This window comes from Heliangelus exortis, chromosome 6 (genome assembly GCF_036169615.1).
Source record: "Heliangelus exortis chromosome 6, bHelExo1.hap1, whole genome shotgun sequence".
In the NCBI taxonomy this organism is placed as follows: Eukaryota; Metazoa; Chordata; class Aves; order Apodiformes; family Trochilidae; genus Heliangelus; species Heliangelus exortis.
Window position 1 is genome coordinate 37,453,050 of NC_092427.1, and position 18,504 is coordinate 37,471,553.

An 18,504-nucleotide genomic window follows, 5' to 3' on the forward strand; every position below is an offset into this window, starting at 1 on the left:
ATCTAACCTCTCCCACGCCTCTCCTGTACCTCCTCCTCTGGTAAGGATCTGGTAGTGGACACTACCTGCACTTCTGCCCTTGCAAATTAGACTGCTAAGGTTGGTCAAAAAAATAAAGTCTCTTTTCTGAGAACATTTCATTGGAGATCTTCACCCCATGCCAAGGTTTGTGATTTCTTACGGTTAATGGGATGAGTTGAGAAGATAGAGTTACATAGTACATTGGCAGGATTAAACTGTGTAATTTACCCAGTGAGAGGTCTGTTAACATTCAGAGTTCACAAGCAGCAAATAGGCTTTTTAATAAAAAGCTTCTCTTTCTGTCAGTATCTTGATGAACTCTCAAAAAGGGAGATCTCTGCCACTAAGGCAAAGTAGATTTTTCCTTGAAACAGCCACAGTCAGCCTCAGCTGGACACCAGGGCCTGAATTCAAGGCAGTTCATCTGATGAGAACAGCTGCTGGAGAGAAGGGGAAAAAAAAAATATCCTTCAGTACCTGGGACTTTCTCCCAGAAGAGAAAAGCCTAACAAAAAACACAGCCAGGAAAGGAAGCCAGACAAATTCCCCGGAGAGTATGGTACAGATTTAGCAGGGAGAGAAACCACCATTCAAACTACTGAGGGCAACAGTGGATTTTCCAGCTCCTGAGGTCTCCAAATGAAGACCAGACCCTTTCTGAAGGGCACATGACTCCACTTCTCTGAGGAGGAGCAGCTCTGACCCGCAGCTCCCTCACTTGCTCTCCACCAAAGTCACCTCTTGCCATCCTTGCTTCCCCAAAGCTTCCCAGGGTGGCCTGCATCTGCTGCTCCCTCTTGGCTTTGTCACTGTGCCTGCTCCCCAGGCCTCAGCCTGCCAGCATCTCTCCCCTGGATGAGTTGGCTCATGTTGTTTTGTGTTAAAGGGGTATGTTTTTTTAATGGCTATAAATAAGTTAAAAAGACATCTTTAATTAATCACTGCACTTTATATTGTAAGTGGAGATTTTTTGTAATGAACTCGTTTATGATTTTAAGATGCCATTTGCTCACTGTCAGACCTATCTCACTTTTATCCCTCCATGTTTAACTGGTTCAGGGTAGAAACCAAATTCCATCAATGAAGGATTCTAATCCAATTAGTTTAGAACCAATAATTGCTTACTGAGTAAGTGGGGAGAGACTGAACGGGTGCTTCTGAGTAACAGTGAACTTCAGGCAGCAGACTGCATGCTCATATCTTAAAACCATTTTAAAGTAATATTAAAATATTTGTTTTTCCCTCACGCAGGTTTGAAATTGGAAGTACATATGCCAGGATGGCTGAAATACAAACAACAAATAAGAGGAGCAGCATGTAAGATACAGAGAAGTACAAGCATTAATAGAAATATTTCTGCTCTAGGAGCTATTAAATGATTATTTATTTATTTTTTATGCTTTGGAAGAAGAACCCATATGTTTATAGGATTTTCCCCCCAATTAAATATGTGTGTCTGAGTGTGTCTTTTTATTTACAGACACACAGAGTGTGTGTATAACAGTCTATCAGTGGAGTGAGAGCTGCTTCTCTTAGGTGTTCCCTGAGCAGAGAGAAAGAGACTTATTTGGCCTCAGATAAATGTCAAGTGACAAGCAAGTGGCTGGATATCCAAAACTGTGTCTATTTCTCCCCTTATTTTTTTTTTCAAAGGAGCACACAGAAATCTAATATTGGATGTGAACAAGTCACGAAAAGAAGAACTATTGCATTGGAACTACAAAAAAGAAAAAACTTTCAAAAATAGCTTTACCTCAGTCCTTAGACAACTCCAGTCTGATGCGCAGCGTATGATCTGTCTGCTAGGACTGAATCCAAGCACTCACCACTTTGTTAGCTTGAGGATTTTGAGCAGTTTTTTCCATTTATCTGTATTCTCAAAATCTTTTCACACATTTCTCAGCTACATCAATCCTTCCGGCATTCCTCTAGACACTCAGTAGGATGCCCTGCTATAAATATAATAAAGCCTTTTATTATGTCCATTAACCACGGACATGTGTGCTCCAAAAGTTTCCTGACACGCAGTCATTTGTGGCTTTTTAATTGTAAACAGAAAACATCTACCAGCAGAAGAAGACAGCCAACTGGAAGTGGATTTGAGTGTTTTGAGCATGTTCTCCAAGGGGCTGCTGGCACCCACGCCCTCCCCCTGATCCTCTTGGAGAGGGAGCAGGACAGGCGTGTGCACAAAAATCCAGTCTTTGGGTGACACAGATCTGTCAGACGTGCTGACCCCAGGGGGCTGATGTGCAGGTTTTGGAACCCTTAATAACAAAATAGTTTTGCATATGCAAATATGCCCCCCGCCATTTTTCAGATCTCGTTCTGCTTGAACTCAGCAGAAAAGAAAAAAAGGCCCAGTAAATTACTTGACAAATTAAGTCATATTTATTGAATGCGTTTTATTTCAACAACCAAAAAATTCTAACAGCCTAACAATGCACATAAGTTAAAAATTAATTATCACTTAGTGATAACAAAGATAAAGTTGATTTACATGGAAAAAAGAACATTTACAATATGTTAATCCTTATTCACATTGTTGATACCGCAATAAAACACAATTTGTTTTTTTTTTTTATTTTTTATTTCACAAAAAAAAAAAAGGCGGAAAATTGTGCTTTGTTAAGAGGCACTACAAGAAAAGTTTCTTTCTCCAAATAGATATTATATGATGGATATTGAATAAATAGACATATATGCATTGTAATTCGCAAAGTTCTGGCAAGACCACAGGCTAAAATGCCCACAGATTCACTTAGAACCACTGCAAAATTGGCAGTGAAATTAAAAATAAAAAGGCAAGACTCAGCGTTGAAAAAATACCTAATAAAATTTTTGGTTGAAGTGTAAAAGATACCAAATGTTGATGCCACCATCAGATGAACAGCCTCACGTAGCTTGGCAAAATTCAGGTTCCTTTCAAATGTATGGAGTGATTTCAGCTCCGGGATAAGAAGACGGTTTTGAAAGAGTAGCTCTGAGAGAAACATAAAGCAGCAACCACTGAAATTCTGATTAAAGCTGCAGCATACTACAGAAATAAAGGGTGAAGAGCAAAATGGGCATTAAGTAAGCAACCCACCATCATTTTGCAAAGGTATATGAAGTTTATGCCGAGATACTCTTACGTTTCAAACGTCAGTTTTGAAAAAAATCCCTTAAAAAGTCCAGAGGTTACTGAGCAGCTAGAATTAGCTTGTATTGCAACGTCTTCTCCCTGTATATTGTCTGATCTGAGTAAATATCTACACATAGAGGTTTGCTTTTTGTTGGTTTGTTTTTAACTCCTACCTTTTATACCTTTCAAATATATAAATAGTATTAACAGTTATATTACATTGCCTGGTGCAGTAAACGGAAAGTAACTTTCAAAGTGATATTGCATGAGGTCTTTGTCAAGGGAACACGAAAAGCCCACGTGAAAAAAAGAAGAAACCCACCCCCCCCAGAAGCCTCGTGGGAGGGGTTGTGACTGCGCTTGGAGCAGGCGTCTGAAATCAATCCGGCTGCAAGGGGAGCACAGGTGAGGTCTTGTCTGGGGAAGCGTTGCAGGGAAGTGACAAAGAAACGCTGCTTGGTGTCCCTTTCTGCGGGGAGCAGCCCGCAGCTTTAGTGCTCGTACCATCGAGGAGTCACTCAGGATCGGCTCTGCTTTCTCTGCCGGAGCTGCCGGACCCTCCTGCGGGGAGGTGGAAGGGTGGGAAGGGTCTCGTAGTCCCGCGGCAGCGGGGCTGGAAAGCACCCACCCCCCGCCGGTGGGTGCTGCTGGGTGCCCCTGCCCCGGCAGGCTGGAGGAAGCCCGGCTGAAACAGAAACACAGAGCGGGCAGCGGGAGGGCAGGAACAGGAACCTCCCTCCCATCAGCACTTTACCTGGGCAGGGTTGTTGGGATTGTGGCATTCTGTGTCCCAGTGTAACTTGACAGGTGTGCGTGTGTTTCACCTCAGTATAAACAAAAAGCAACAAGAAGGAAGCTTATAAATTTTAAGATCTGAAACAGAGGACAGGTAAATAAAATCCACAGTAAAATGTGGTTCAAAGTATGAATTCCATACATCAAATCTCAACACTTTACCTTCTCTTCCTATAAAGACCTCGTTAACAGAAACATCTTCTATGCACTGAATCTCAGTTTTAGTCATGCTGAAGCCCATGAAAATTCATCTGTTCACTACAGAAAGGATTTCTGGAGAGTGGGACATGCTGTATCCTCTTAAATGTGCATTGTGTTTAAAGTAATTTAACTTACTAGTTTTCTTTTTAAGGTGCCCTGATTTGTTTTTCCATTTTCTCTCTTTTTTTTTTTTTTCCCCTCTTTTTTTTTGGCAGTGTTGATTCACGTCTTTAAATACATACCTCAAAAATTACCCATCAAGTTGCCAGATAGGAAGCCATATAATAATAATAATAATAAAAAAAAAACCCAGGGATAACATAGAAAATAAATAGGAATTCAAAAATAGTCACCACACCCTGAGAGCAGGCGGCAGTTTATCAAAAAGCCAAAGCAACTCATTGTGAAGTGGTTTTAATACATAAACAAGTCTCATCTTTAAAGAACTCATTTCACAGTCTATACTTTCAGGTTGTAAAGTTCCATCCCATGCAATTTTTTTTTAATATATATATATATATATTATGTAAATATATATATATACACACACACAAAGTTGCAACTTTTCCTTCATTGATTTCGTAGGACTTTTTCTCCCCATTTACTTGCTAGATGTCCCTTTCACGAGTGCAAGATTGATGAAGGCATCATCCCATGTGATTACAATGGTTACTTCAGTCAGGTGGAGGAAGTGTAACACTCGAGTGTCTGAGTCCAGGCGACGTCTGCTGGGGCAGTGCTGGGCTCTGTTTGCACATGGACCATGCGCAGCGGATACAAAACAAAAAGTAAAAAGAGAAAAGGAAAAGAAAACCAGAAAATCCTTGGGTCGATGTATTGCTTCCCAGGCTCCTCTCTCCCATTATCTCTGGTCGATGTCTGCTGGGGCAGCCTTGTTTTTGTCGGGGTTCTCCTCCTCAGGCTCCACTTTGTACATTTCCTCAGAGCCCTCCTCGCTGTCGTTCTCCTCAGACTCCGTCAGCAGCTCCTCATCCTTGTACTCTGCCACGTCAACCACCGTGCCCAGGTGCTCTTTTAGCTTCCCGTGGTGCTTGACGTGGTAACGTTGGTTCTGGAAGAATTTGATGATGGTGTGTTTGGGGAGATCCAGCTGAGCAGAGAGGGTGTGGATGGCTTCCTGGTCAGGGTAGAGACCCACATCGTGGATAAAGCTTTGAAGGATCCCCAGAGCTTCCAAGGAGATCTTGGTGCGGGACCGTGGCTTTTTGGCACAGCTGTCCTCAGTGGGTGGAGCAGGAGCCTCTTCTCTAGGTGGGGAATTCTCTTTGGCAGGCTGGGACTGCTGTCTGTGCAGCACCTACAGGATCAAACAGACACAGGCTTCATGTACATGCTGACCTGCTCGGGACACATCTTTACACAGGTGAAGAAAACCTGTGTTTTCTTTGGTGAAGAAAACTCCTACTGAACATTAATTTTCCAGTGCCTTTCTTACCTGTAAGACAGCTGCACCAAAAACTACAGACTGAAAGGAGAAAGCAATATAAAAGGCAAGCAATATAAAATAAATATAAGCCCACAAAATGATCTGTGAATACATGTAAATAAATGTAGGTAATAAAAAATCAAATAGCCAAAATGAAAATTACTAAGTCAGGAGGTATTCCAGTCTCATGATCACAACAACTGGCCAGGCTTCCCATCTCAGACAAGTCATTCTCCTACTTTGCTCTTCACCCTCCTTGTTTCATCTTTTCATGCCAGAGACTCTCACCGTTTCTACAAGATGCCAAGTCCCACAAAGACCTAATCACATGTGGGGTTGTCAGGTGCTACTTTATCATGAGTAATGATTTGGCATTAAAATCCATCACGGCTGCTTTACGATAACAAAAAAATAAATCAAAAGTCCAGCCATTTGTTACGATTTCCCTTCCAGGAAGAGCCACAGTTTGGCTGCTGCACAGAGCTGGCTTTAACGTGTCCCTTGAACAGATTTCTCTGCATCGTGTGTGTATTAATTTCACCAGTTGAGGAGTTCCGAGTTCAAATAATTCTCTCCCTCCATTCTGAGAAACCCTCTGGGCAAACACAGTTTCAGTCTTGTAACAGCAGTATCTCCTTTTTGGTGAGTTCAGCTCTTAATCTTCCTAACAGCCCCTTAAAATGACTGAGAAAGGGTCTTGTGTAGCCCTTATTCCAGGGGAACAAATACCTGCTCTGAATGGTTAGAAATCCAGAGGCACTCCGTAGGCTTCCTTTAAAACCAAAGCTATACAAGAGAGATTAGTGGCAAAAATCCCCTACAGGATTGAGGGCTGTATTTGCCCAGAGGTTTCTTCAAATGGAGAGAAATAATTATTAGAACTCAGTGCTAGAGAGCTAACAAAATCAATACGGATAAATTCTGTATTGTTTCCTTCCTGTAAATGTTTCCTTCCACAAATAAAAGGGAATTCTGGCCCTTTACCCCCCCAAGAAATGTCTTCTGCTGCACACTGCAACATTCAGAACATCAACCCAAGATCTTTAAAGGACAAAATAAAAAAATTAAAAGTGCTGAGGCCTTGCTCTGAGTCTTACACACACCCCGTGCCTGGGTGAGGGGTCAGACACAGCAGCACCCCCAGGGATGCAGCCCAGCTCGGGGACAGTGGCAGCACTGGAATCAGGAGGCAGCTCCACGCTCTCAGCTAAAAGCAGGTGTCACCATTGGTGACAGGCAGGGCTTGCCACACTCCTGGCAAGAGCTGCTGGTGGGCACAAGTGTGCAAGTGTGTTTGGGTGCCAATAGATTAATTTTCCTCCCGAGCAGGTAAATAACTGGGGATGTCACGGAGCTGGGGGAGAGGAATGACTCGGATGGAATGACAGATCTCCTGCTTTATGTTTTGTTACAGCTCCTCTCACCAAAGAGTGCCATGTGCCCATCAGCAGAATCACTCAGCTGCTCTCTGAGGATTTCTTTCTTGCCCGTGGATTGTTTTTGAAGCAAAGGGCTGAAGTTCCCAGCTCGGGGGGTTAGAGACAGAGGTCAGATCCCTGCCCACGCTGGAAGCAGCAGAGCCAGGGTGGCTGACACCAGGTGAGAACCCAGCCCCACTCCTGTCACACAGCCCCTACCCACATCCTCTCCCTCTCCCCTGTTGTACCCTCTGGTCCAGTCCCTGACACTGTAAGGCCCAGAGCAGCCCAAAAGAAAAGACAATTAATGGCAAAAATGAACTGCCAGGGAATTTACAGACAGCATCACATGAGAAGCCTCAAGTAACACTGCTCACCAGGAGCTGAATTCAAGTAGCAGCTAACAGACAGAAACACACCCAGAAAGACTGAGAATTACTCAGTTCGTTCTGCTTGGAGTTGGAAGTCAGCTTTTTTTTGGTGGTTTTTTTTTTTTTTTCAGCTGACAAATAGCATGAGAAATGATCCAGCCTGAAAAATGTTACAAGACTTCCAATCAAATATAATGGTGAAAAAAAATCCAACAATACAGGATCAGCAGCAGTAAAATGTTTAATTTGAAGGAGATGAAGAGATGCCTACAGCATCTATAAAGCAATCAACCAAAAAGAGGGCTGAGAGCAGGAGGAAAAGAATAATATTTAACCCTTCCCTTTCTGGTGTGACCTCTCTCTGTCCTCTCCAGAAGATAAACCACATAACCCAGGGTTAGCAGTGCAAAATAACAGAAAAAGGTTGTATATATTTCATTTATATTCACTTCAGAAAGGCCATACCTTATTACTAAGTGATACAAAAAAACAGATAAACCTCATGATTTCACTAACTTTTGGGGGTTGCTCTGGATTTCCTGTAGCACTAATGAAGGCTTCCAGCAACACAAGAAAACCCACATACAGAGAGATGGATAGATGCACACAATTTCCTTCAGGTTTAGGCTGTGATCTGTTTTGTATCTCCTTGCAATAATCTGTGGTGCTGAATACCAAAGAGCATGCTCTTACACAGCAAACAGATCAACTGTGGAGGCACACGATACAATATGAAATCTTAATTACTTTTCTGTTAACTATTTGCTTGGAACTGCACTTGTAAAACCTGCTGGTGGCTTTGGGCAATGGGTTTGCTTCCTGCCTGGCTCTGCACACCCCAGCCTCATACAGGAAACTATCCCTTTTTGCCAGTTCCAGGTTTTGGGTCATCATTAGGATCTTTAGTCTGCATGTGAAATTTCCACAGGCCTCTCAGCCTGCTGTGCACCCCCTGCCATAACACTTTGCAGTTGGGCTGAGTGCTGCTCTGCTTCTGTCCTGCAGAGGAGGAGACCCCACCATGTCCCCAGGGCTGAAGTATGGGCTGCAGCACGTTTTCCCCTGCAGATGACCCCCCCAGATGATGGTCTGACCACCACCAAACACCACGTGTGTGGTGGGCTTCAGGAGCAGGCACCTTCCCCACCACTTCCCAGCCACTGGTGGGGCCTCCTTCTCCAGAGCCACCACCATCTGGACCTTACTTCCCTTCCACTTCCTCCCTCCTCGCAGACTCCCCATCTACTTTCAAATCAAATGTGAAGATATAAATTTCCTTCCATGCCCACAGGACTTTTTTTTTTTTTTTTTCCATCCCTTCAAGAGATTCAATTTTTTAACTTTACAGGCCTGGCTGCCTCCTCAGTGTTTCAGAACAGAGCAGCTTTGGAAGATGCTGCTTTATAAAGTCTCATTCAGGTAGACTTTAACCTCCCGGACAAACTCATTTTTTCAAACAAATTAACCAGCTCTGGTAAAAACCTAACATGATGGGAGCTGACTTTAAGAGACAAAGTGAGTGGTTTTAAATCACACTGTACTGAAATATGATTTGAAGGCCCCAATGAAAACCAGCTGGAAGCCATGTGTAAAATATAATAGTACATACCTACAGGGAAGGAAGTGAGATATTGAATGATTAAGTTGAGGAGAGTATATAATGTAGTGTATCATTACAGGAGTGATCAGGATTACTTGTAATAAGCTAAGGGTTTGTGGTCTTCCTAAAATCCAAAGCCAAGGGTTACTGGGGGAAGGAATCACTGCACTGCTTTCCATGTATCCACTCCCCACCTCTCAGAAGTTCCCACAGGAGAAACCTGGCTTCTGCCACATTCCCAGAGACAAGAGAGGTGAGCAGACCCAAACTGCATGATGAATGTCTTCTAATTGCAGTCTGTGTCTGCACCAGATTTAATTTGGGCTGGATTCACTATCCCAGTGATGTTTGTTTCCACTTTCTAGCTAGAACCAGACCCGTGCAAGTGGTGAGTGTCCCAGGGGAGCCAAGCAGGATGCCTGAGCAGGGTGCTCACACACACTTGGGCACTTACTGCCACCTCTCAGTGCCTGAGCAGCCCCTGCACCTCTGCATGCAGACCCCCAGCTCCTTTGTTTTGTAGCATGGCCCTGCTCTTCCCTTTGCAAACAGGATGAGTCTCATGAGCTCCTGAATGATGGGTTTTGCTGAGATGAGGAGGGGCCCCTCACTGTGAGGAACACCAAAAAAGTTACAGTCATGGAAGACAAGACTGTGCACTTGCAACAGACACTGTCCCTGCAGAACAGACACCTCCCTGCAGGAAAGCTGAATGGATTGGCCTCCTCTTTTTTACAGTAGGGAGGGGTCTCATTTTTAACCTTTCCTGCACCTTTACATTTAGAGCAATGACACTTTATCACACCAAAGACTTTAAGGCCAAAGGCAGCAAGTTTTTAGCCTGTTTGAAGAGCCCCAAAGCCAGAGGGAATGCTCACACATTACAAAACATAAGTTGAATACCTGTGTTTCAAGATTAATCAGCAGGATCTGACAGCAGTTTGACTCCCCCAGCACCAGATTCAGTGTGTACCTGACATCAGCAAGCCTGGTGCAAAAGCTCCTTCCTCACGAGCAGCCAAAGGCAAAGAGAGGGCAGAGGACAAGCCTAAACGAGGTGTTCAGCTGCCTTTCACTCAGCCCCCTGGCTGGAATTTGCAAGGCTTCATCTCAGAAAGCTGAGAGCTCCCAGGCAGTGCCCAGCTGCCATGGGAGGAGTTTCCTTCAGAGCCAACCTCCATCACCTTGCAGAGAAATCTTGTATCTAGGAGGCACTGCCAGTCCCTCGTAGCACATCTTACAGGAATCATCCACAGGTGATTATCTATGCAAGCCTTACACCCACTGCCCCCAGCCTCTCCCACTTTATCTTCATATACAGAAATACAGAGCATCTTCATACACAGGAAGGTGTGAGGAGAGAGCAGAGCAAGCTGCTGCCTTGAGCAAGTTTGCACTCTGACAGCCTCCTGCTCTGGGGCTGAGGGGCCAGAGCATTCATCACGCTGTGCCAAGGCACTTTACAGGTTTCCTAGCACTGCCTGTACAAGACACTGCAGCAGAAATTACAATTTCCACCTGTGTTCATTTTTTTCCTCTTAAAAATGTGGTTGTTAGACTTCTTTTTTTCTTTCCTTTTTCTTCTTTTTTTTTTTCTTTTTTCTTTTTTTTTCTTTCTTTTTTTTCCTTGCAAAAACACATTCCCTTAGGTAAACACTGCAGCACTAATCCCAGCTCCAACTGGAGTATTTTCTTTGGGCTCATTCTCACAGTGGTGATTTCACACCTTGACACCATAAAGCTGTGTTAAAGACTGTGGTTTAGTTCCCTTGCTTTTCTTGGATTATACAGTATCCTAAGGTCAAAACTCGGGAAAATCCAAAACTGTTATTAAAAAAGAAAAAGTATCTATGAAGTGATGACAAATTGCAGACTACAGGTGTTAGATTACATTTTGACTCCAGGCAAGTTTAATATACTTTAGTTTCCTTTTACAATTGCCCTCAGCAGGTGCCGTTATCGGTAAGGGATTTAAAAAAATATATGGTACTCAATAAAAGAAGACCATGTCAAAAGAAATCAATATGAGCGTGCAAAATGGTAGGAAGTCTGACATGGATAAATATGTTCCCTTTCATCTAACTTCAGTCTGAGCTTCTTTTAATTTTGTAGCTCAAATGCCAGCCACACATCCTGCACATTTTCCAGTGCAGCTCAGTAATTGCTTTACAAGAGCCAACGCTGTTATTTGGGGTAATTGTAAGAGATTTTTGTGATCCAGTGTACCCAGTCCCATGCAAGCCTGACCAGACCAAATAAGCCAACCAGAGATGGTGGCTACTACAACTTGTAACCCAGCAGCCCTGGGTCCTGTTCAGCTGCAAAGACAAAGCAATCACACAGAAAGAAAATAAAAATCCCCCCAATATTCAGGCCTTTCACTCTCCATCTGCAACTGAGCACCACCTGAGCCAGATCATGAGTTCAGAGAAACCCCAAGCCCTGAACCTCTCAGCTCTGAGATCCAAATCCCTCTCTGAGCCATGCAAAGGGAGTAGGGGCAGGGGAGGCAGAGGGAACTTGAAGAGAGAGAGGAGTTCCAGAGGGACCCCCAAGTCAAGTTTGGTTTCCAGGCTGGAATGGGAGCTGGCTGAAGTGATCAGTTCCAACATCTTTGGAGCATGCTCACCACATGCTGCCCTTAGGAAACGGGCAGTGTGCTGCAAGCACGGCCACCAACACCCCCTCTCCAAAACACTGCCCCCACCCTGCAATTGTCCTCCTGGACCAAACTCACAGATAGGTGAAAAAGGAGACAGGATTGATGATGGGGAGGGGAAAAATAGAAAAAATGAAACTTTCTATCGTGCATTGCAAAGTGATAAGCAGGGCCATCAGCAAACTGCAATCAATCTTGGCTGGAAGGAGGGGAATGCATCCCACCCCCTGGCTGGCACTGCTCCCATCAATGCTAACAGGAGCTCAGCATGCATCAAAGAGCAAATACACCACAAAACATTTTTAAGAGCTATCATCGCTGGAGATAAAATATAAATTACAGCCTGATTACACTACACTGCTCAGAGGCTACATGTGCAGCACAGCTCGCAGTGACAACTGGAGATGACCAAATGACTTCGGGACAGGTCTAAGGTTGCCATAAAACATCTGTGTGCAGGACTCTTCCCTTGTCTCTGCTTCCCTTTCAAGAAGCTGGGGCACTGCTGTCTGCACAGTTGTTTGAAGAATGTTTACAAATCAGCTTGACAAAGAGAAAAAAAAACTCTGCCATCACTTGACCACAATCATGGTCTTATTCTTCAGTAATGCGTGGTTTATTTCCCTTCCCTGATCTCTGTTAATAGACAGCACGTGCCTGCACAATAGCCACTATTTTGTCTGTATAATGTTAAAAAAATAAATCACCAAACTCTGACAATGCAGAGCAGTGTCCCGGTGTTTCCTGGGGTAACTGCTCTCCCTCAAAAGCTCTGGGGTAACAGCTCTTCCCACAAAGCCCAGGCACAACTTCCCTGGCAGTGCAAAGTGCCTGAGAACTGGCTGATTTTATGGGGTAGCCTAAATGAGCTCACGCTGATGAACGTTAGTGGATTAGTTCTGAATCTCCCATCTTTGCCTGGTGGCTGGGAACATCCCTGTCTGCAGGGCTGCCAGCACCTCCTGCCCAGCCGCAGGTGGAGCAGGCACCTCCCTCCTGGAGAGACCCGGGGCAGGCCGGGCTCACCCCAGCTTCTGCTGGCACCAAGCAGGCAGGGAGCGTTGCACAACCCCTCCTCAGCCCCGTGAGGGATGGCTCCATTGTCTGGGGACGGGGCACGGCCAGCACAGCTGGCACGGGGCTGGCTGGCTCCAGGCAGGGCTTGCCCAGCCTCAGAGAAGCCCTGCGAGCCTCCTGCCTCTAACCTGTGGTGGCAGGGTAGCCCCCGAGGCTGCCTCCGGGGCAGCCCTCCCACCAGGGAGAAAGGAACAGCCCTGCAGAGGCTGGCACTGACCTCTGGGGCACGGGGGTGCCAACTGGAGTCCCACTCAATGGGACTTTCAACATCTGTCTGTGCATGGAGCCTGCCAGCTGACACCTTCTGCAGAACAAGAGAGGAGCTCTGGGGCTCCCGTTGCCTCTCCTGTGGGTTCTCTCCTAGAGAGGCTCTCGGGGCTGCTATGGTTTGCAGAGCCCTGCTTAGAAGTTTCCAAGTGGAGCCTGAGCTTGGTTGTGCCTGGAGTGAGGGTCTGTCAAAGGTTTTGGGGTAGATTCTGAGCTTTCCCCATCCCAGTCCTGATAATCCTAACGAGGAGCTGGCAGAAGGCCACAGGAACTAAGGAAGCAACAAAAGTCTTTTTTTTGTTGTTGTTGTTTGCTTTTCCACAGACAAGATACTTCTGGTATCCTCTACATTTTTTTGTTTAATTAACACTACACATGTTCTCCTTCCCTTTCCAAAATCAGGAGAGTGTCTGGGCAGTGAGAACAAGATCTGCCCTGGTGAGCCCCAACCTGGGGCCATGCTTAAGGTCAAGTCCTAACCCCCTGACTCTGGTGACAGGAAGGGCACCACGACAATCAAGTTGTTTTCCAGTTACTCAGATGAGGAGTAGGCACTGCATTATTTCAGGAAGGATATGTTTGGATTAGACACTAGATTAGGGGTGAGGGGGGTGGGTAATTATTTGTCCCATCAAAGTGCTCAGAGATGGCTATTTGGGGTTCCAGGAATACCCAGCTGTACTGCTCATTTTTACAATGGGGGCAGTTGGAAGTCAGGAGAACCTGACTGTTATGGTTTGTGGAAATAGCAGATTTGTGCTGATAAAACACTACTCAGCATGTTTTGTGCTTTCTAGACGTAACCACCAGTGCACTTAATAACAGGACTTGAGCAAACTATACTGTGTGAATCAAACACATAAAAGTATAAATATTCCTTTTTTTAGAAAGCAAGTCTTAAAAAGTGCATTATAATCATCTACCATGGTCAAAAGCAAAATATCCTGCATTACCACACACGCAACTGGCATAATGGGCTTTATTATACCCTTAGCCTGAAACTGGGTAAAAAAATAAAATAAAATGACCAAAGTAGAGTCTCCTGCACAGCTCAGGGCACCGAGGACAGGAGACCTCAGAGAATTAGATCTGGAACCTTTAGCTTCCTGGTCACACCCTGGAAAGGTGGTCAGGTCTGAGGAAGCTGCACTGGTGTTACTGCTCTGTGTCTCCCTGCTGTGCCCTGTACCTGTTTTACAGATGCTGGGTGAAAAAAAAAGGCTTTACAGAGATTAAACAGGACTTGCAGCTTATATTCACAGTACTGGAAAACGTGAGGCTGGGGGAAAAAAAATGGTTTTTTGTTGACTTTTAATCAAATGGTCTAATCCATGGGCAGCAAGGCAGGATGAGGCCAAAGCAGAGGAGGACTCTGTATGGTCCTGGGCTCCATCCTTGGCCTTGCTGCTGCTGGGGGGGAGCTCTGGGCTGCTCAGCTTGGGGCTGGCTGCACACACCCCCTGGCAGGGGAAGCTCACCCTGAACTCCAGCCTGTCTGCAAGGAGCCCCAGGCTCTTGCTAGAAATGCAAAACCCCATCTCTTTGCTGCAGTAAGATTAGAAGTGTGTGGCACTTCTCAGGCAAAAATACTTCTTTTGGTCAAAAACGTTTAGTGAGTGACATCAAAGTATTGCCTAAATAAAGTCTGCTTTGCCAAGCTGTTTGCCTGGGGCTGTGTGGGGATGAATATTCGACAAAGTTCAAGCAGTTGTTGAGGCATTTTTCACTGAACAGCTTATTCTGGCTGCATTTATTCAGAACAAATTTTGCTCTTCAAATCCTTCCTGTTTTCCTTTAAGACATTATGTTGCTCTAAACTGCTGCAAACCTTTTTTTCTTCTTTTTTTTTTTTTTTTTTTTTTTTTTTTTTTTTTTTTTAATTTTAACTGAAAATAATAATTTAAAAATAATCAATGTATTTTTTTTATTGGTATTTCAGAAATACCAGCAACCCCTGAACCTCAGCACGAGCACTCATAGCTCTAGGCTGTGCCACCCAAGGAAGAGCAGCTCCCAGCCATCTCTCTACCCACCTCCCTCTTTCACCATCAGATTTACAAAGGACTGCACTGATGGGAGCTCTGAAAGAATGAAATGTAATGCAGTTTATAAATGGAGCTGGATGTGAATCTTTCCTGCCTCAAAATCCAATAAAGCTTATGATTTTTATTGCATGTGGGAGTCCTTTGGTCTATGTAACACTGATTAGCAGCTTGGCCAGTAAGTTTGATAAAACCAGAAAGTATTTTCAAATATATTCTGGCAGAGACACCTGGGAGTGAGGTGTGTGTGTGTTGGGGCTGATGGCCCCATGGGCACACACATACCTGGGGATTTCTGCCTCAGTTCTGTTCCACCTTACCATGGTTTGGTACAGATCTCTCTAGAAAGAATGACTCCAAGCCTCTCTTATCCTTCCATCTTCCTGGAAAGTGGGCATTATCTCAAAAATATTCTCCTCTCACCTTTCCAATATGCACAGCCCCCAAAATGTACACCCTGCTTCAGTCAGGGCTCTGAACCAGACTTTAGTGGATCCCAAGCAGAGGAAAGCAGCATTCTTACTCCTCATCTCACTTCCACAAGGGAGCACCAGGAATAAGATCACTTCTTGCTTCCCCAGCGCTCATCTGGCCAGCAAGAGGGCACCAGCAATTTGTCTGACGCAGACAAAGACAACCACGGAAATGAATCAAAACCAGGGGAAAATTAGAGATTAAAAGCAGTATCACTCCTCTCAACAAAGCTCAGTCTCAATGCATGATAAGTGGCTGAAAGACACAATCACTGCCAGATCTACGGGCCAAAAAAAAAAAAAAAAAAAAAAAAATCTCCTGCCTGAATGCAACGTAACCTAAACTCGGTGTGGCAGAGAAGCAGCTCTCAGTGCCACGGGGAAAGGCAGACTGGCGAGGGCTGCCAGAGCTGACCCTCCCTGCTCCCCCTGAAGGAAAACACAGACGCTGAGAGCCAGCTCTTGGAGGGGAAGGAAGGGAAAGCCGACGGGGGCAGGCTCTCTGGGAGCGATTGCCACGGAGGTTCCCTCCCCAGAGAGCAGCTGCTTTGCAGCGCGGCAGGGGCAGCGGCTGCCCGTGTGGTTTCCTGCCTGCTCGCCTTTGTAGCTTATCCAGATCTCATCAAGATACGGAGCCCCAGCAAATTAGAATGGCTAAGTGCAGAAATTAGGGAAACTAAACACAAACGAGCCTCGGTTTGCACTCGTGCAGCCGAGCGGGGGAATCTGTGCCCGCGGGTGGGCTTCACGTCGAGCAGGGGGAGGTTTAGGTTGGTTCCTGGGAAGAACTTCTTTACAGCAAGGCTGTAAAGGCTGCCCAGCGGAGTCACCATCCTCGGGGGGGTTAAATAAAGTGTCTGGTTCAGCAGGGGCACAGGGCAGGGTCCCTCTGGCTGGCAGGGTGCTGGGCAGGCACCGGCTCTTCCCGAGCTCCGCGGGGCAGCGAAGCGAAAAAACGGGAGCAGGAAGGTCAGCACAAGCTGCCATATGGAATGGGCATTCCCAGATTAAAGCCCGAAACCCAGATGAGATCCCAGCGAAGGACAGTTTCACTTAAAGGAAATCTCTGAGGTCAACCAGCAATTAACTGAAAGGTTCTGATTGAATAGGCTATTGACTGGGCTCACATCAGACAGCTTCCTCTTTATTATACCTCATGGGCTGTCTAGGTGCCAAGACATTAAACTGTCAATAATCTATTAATACCAAACAACTCCTCCCTCCGTGCTCCCCCCCTTACAAATACACTTGGGCTCAGAAACTGCACTAAAAAGATGGCAGTGTTTGAAGTGAGCTGGAAATCAGCTCTTTGAGGGTATTTCTTTGCTTGGTTCCAGCTAAAGTACAGCGACATCCATAAACAATGTAACAGGCAGTCTATAAGTACATGGAAAAAATTGTGTTAAAAAAAAAAAAAAAAAAAAAAAATCAGACATGATTGAGACCATATCCTGAAATCTGGTTTTCTTTTCCAAGCCATCTTTAAACAGTCTAAGTTAAATTTAATTAACAATTTACAACAAGGAGAGAGAAGTTATTTAAAGAGAGGCCTACAGGTCCTTAACATTCAGTGTCTGGGAAACAGTTGTATATAAAAAAAAAAAAAGTTTTAATGAATTTAATAGAGAAAAGCACTTTAATTAAATGCTGTCAAAGAGGATTGTATTAATGACTGCACACAAAGGAATTTAAAGCAAGCCAAGTATATTTAGCAAATAGGAAGTAGGCTTTCAGAGGCTGCAACTATTTATGTTTCTGCCACTGCAATGCATCTAGGAGATCGTATTGCCAATTGAAAGCAGTTATGTTATTAGATATGATTTTATTTATTATGGATTATTAAAATTTCAAATGCTGCAGGGAATACATTTATTTCACTTCTAAAATGAAAGAACAAAGATATTTCCTGCTCGTTCGGTAAGAGGAAATAAATAATAAATAATAATAATAACTTAGCACTTAACTAGTGGAGCGCTGTCCAGACAGATCTTTTTATAGGGCTTGTTGAGTCCTGGAATTTTCGTGTGCCTCTTCCTTTCTGCTCCAGCTGGATGGATTTGCAGTTTCTACCACAGCTTCCCTCAACACAGCACAGAGAGAGCAGCCAGCTCTTACCCCTCCTGAGCACAACTCCTCGTTGCACCCTGCACAAGGGACTTCTGTGGCACTTGAAGTTCTAAAAATTACCAAAAGCCCAGGAAGGAAAATGAAATCTCCTGAGGGTTTGCAAGCAAGGCTGAGAAGACCAAGGTTTTCCAGACCCAAGCAGGAGATGCAGCCACACAACTCTCATCAAAGCCCCCCACACCTACAGGTCTGCACAAAGCCTTTTTGCAAAATGTGCTCATCCTCCCCCCCATCCATGCGTTGGGGACGTGTGGCATGAAAGAAGGGGGCTCCTAATAACCCCCCCTGCCCACCTGCCTTGGATCCAAGCAGAATTGCACATCAATTGCCCAGTAAGAGCATCATGTAGAGATCCAAAACATAAATCTGAGAAAAAGCAAGTTGAAAACTCAAGGGTGACAACATTATGTTGTACTATCACAGTACAAACAGCACAAAACTAAATTTAGCCCATACTGGAAAAGGAGGAATGTTTTTTGACACGAAGTTAATGAGATGGCTGGGTCTGTCATATCCAGGACACCTTCTGTGGTTTATCACAGCCTTTTTGCCATATGCAATGGGAAGAGGTTAATAATGATTTTAGGTGTTTCAGATTTCTGAATGCTCCCCCAGAGGCACCTTCTCTCTGCCTTATTCTATCCTCAGTTTCTCAACACCAACCCCCTTTTAAGTTAGGCACTGTGATGTTAGTCCCAAATTACTGGTTTTTAAATGTGTTTATTTGTAGTTAAGTGTAAGATTTTTGCCTTCTAATCTGAAACATGAAGAAGTGAGTAGCAGTGGGGGGAAAGACACAGGAGAGGAGGTACAAATGGCTACCTCTTTCCTCTCACAATATGAGTAGCATCACAAATGGTGAATTTTCTAAATACATTATCT

The 18,504-nt window shown here is 44.7% G+C and overlaps 1 protein-coding gene across 5 annotated transcripts in view; it reads right to left on the reverse strand.

The window, feature by feature from the left end:
- Nucleotides 1-2,406: 2,406 nt before the first annotated feature.
- SATB2 (SATB homeobox 2) overlaps nt 2,407-18,504 on the reverse strand; it is a 186,301-nt gene continuing 170,203 nt past the window's right edge. For all 5 annotated transcript variants that reach the window (XM_071747899.1, XM_071747900.1, XM_071747901.1 and 2 more), the window contains one exon: nt 2,407-5,459. In XM_071747899.1, coding sequence (XP_071604000.1) covers nt 5,004-5,459 — 456 coding nt within the window. In that variant the 3' untranslated portion in view covers nt 2,407-5,003. The remainder of the gene's footprint in view (nt 5,460-18,504) is intronic.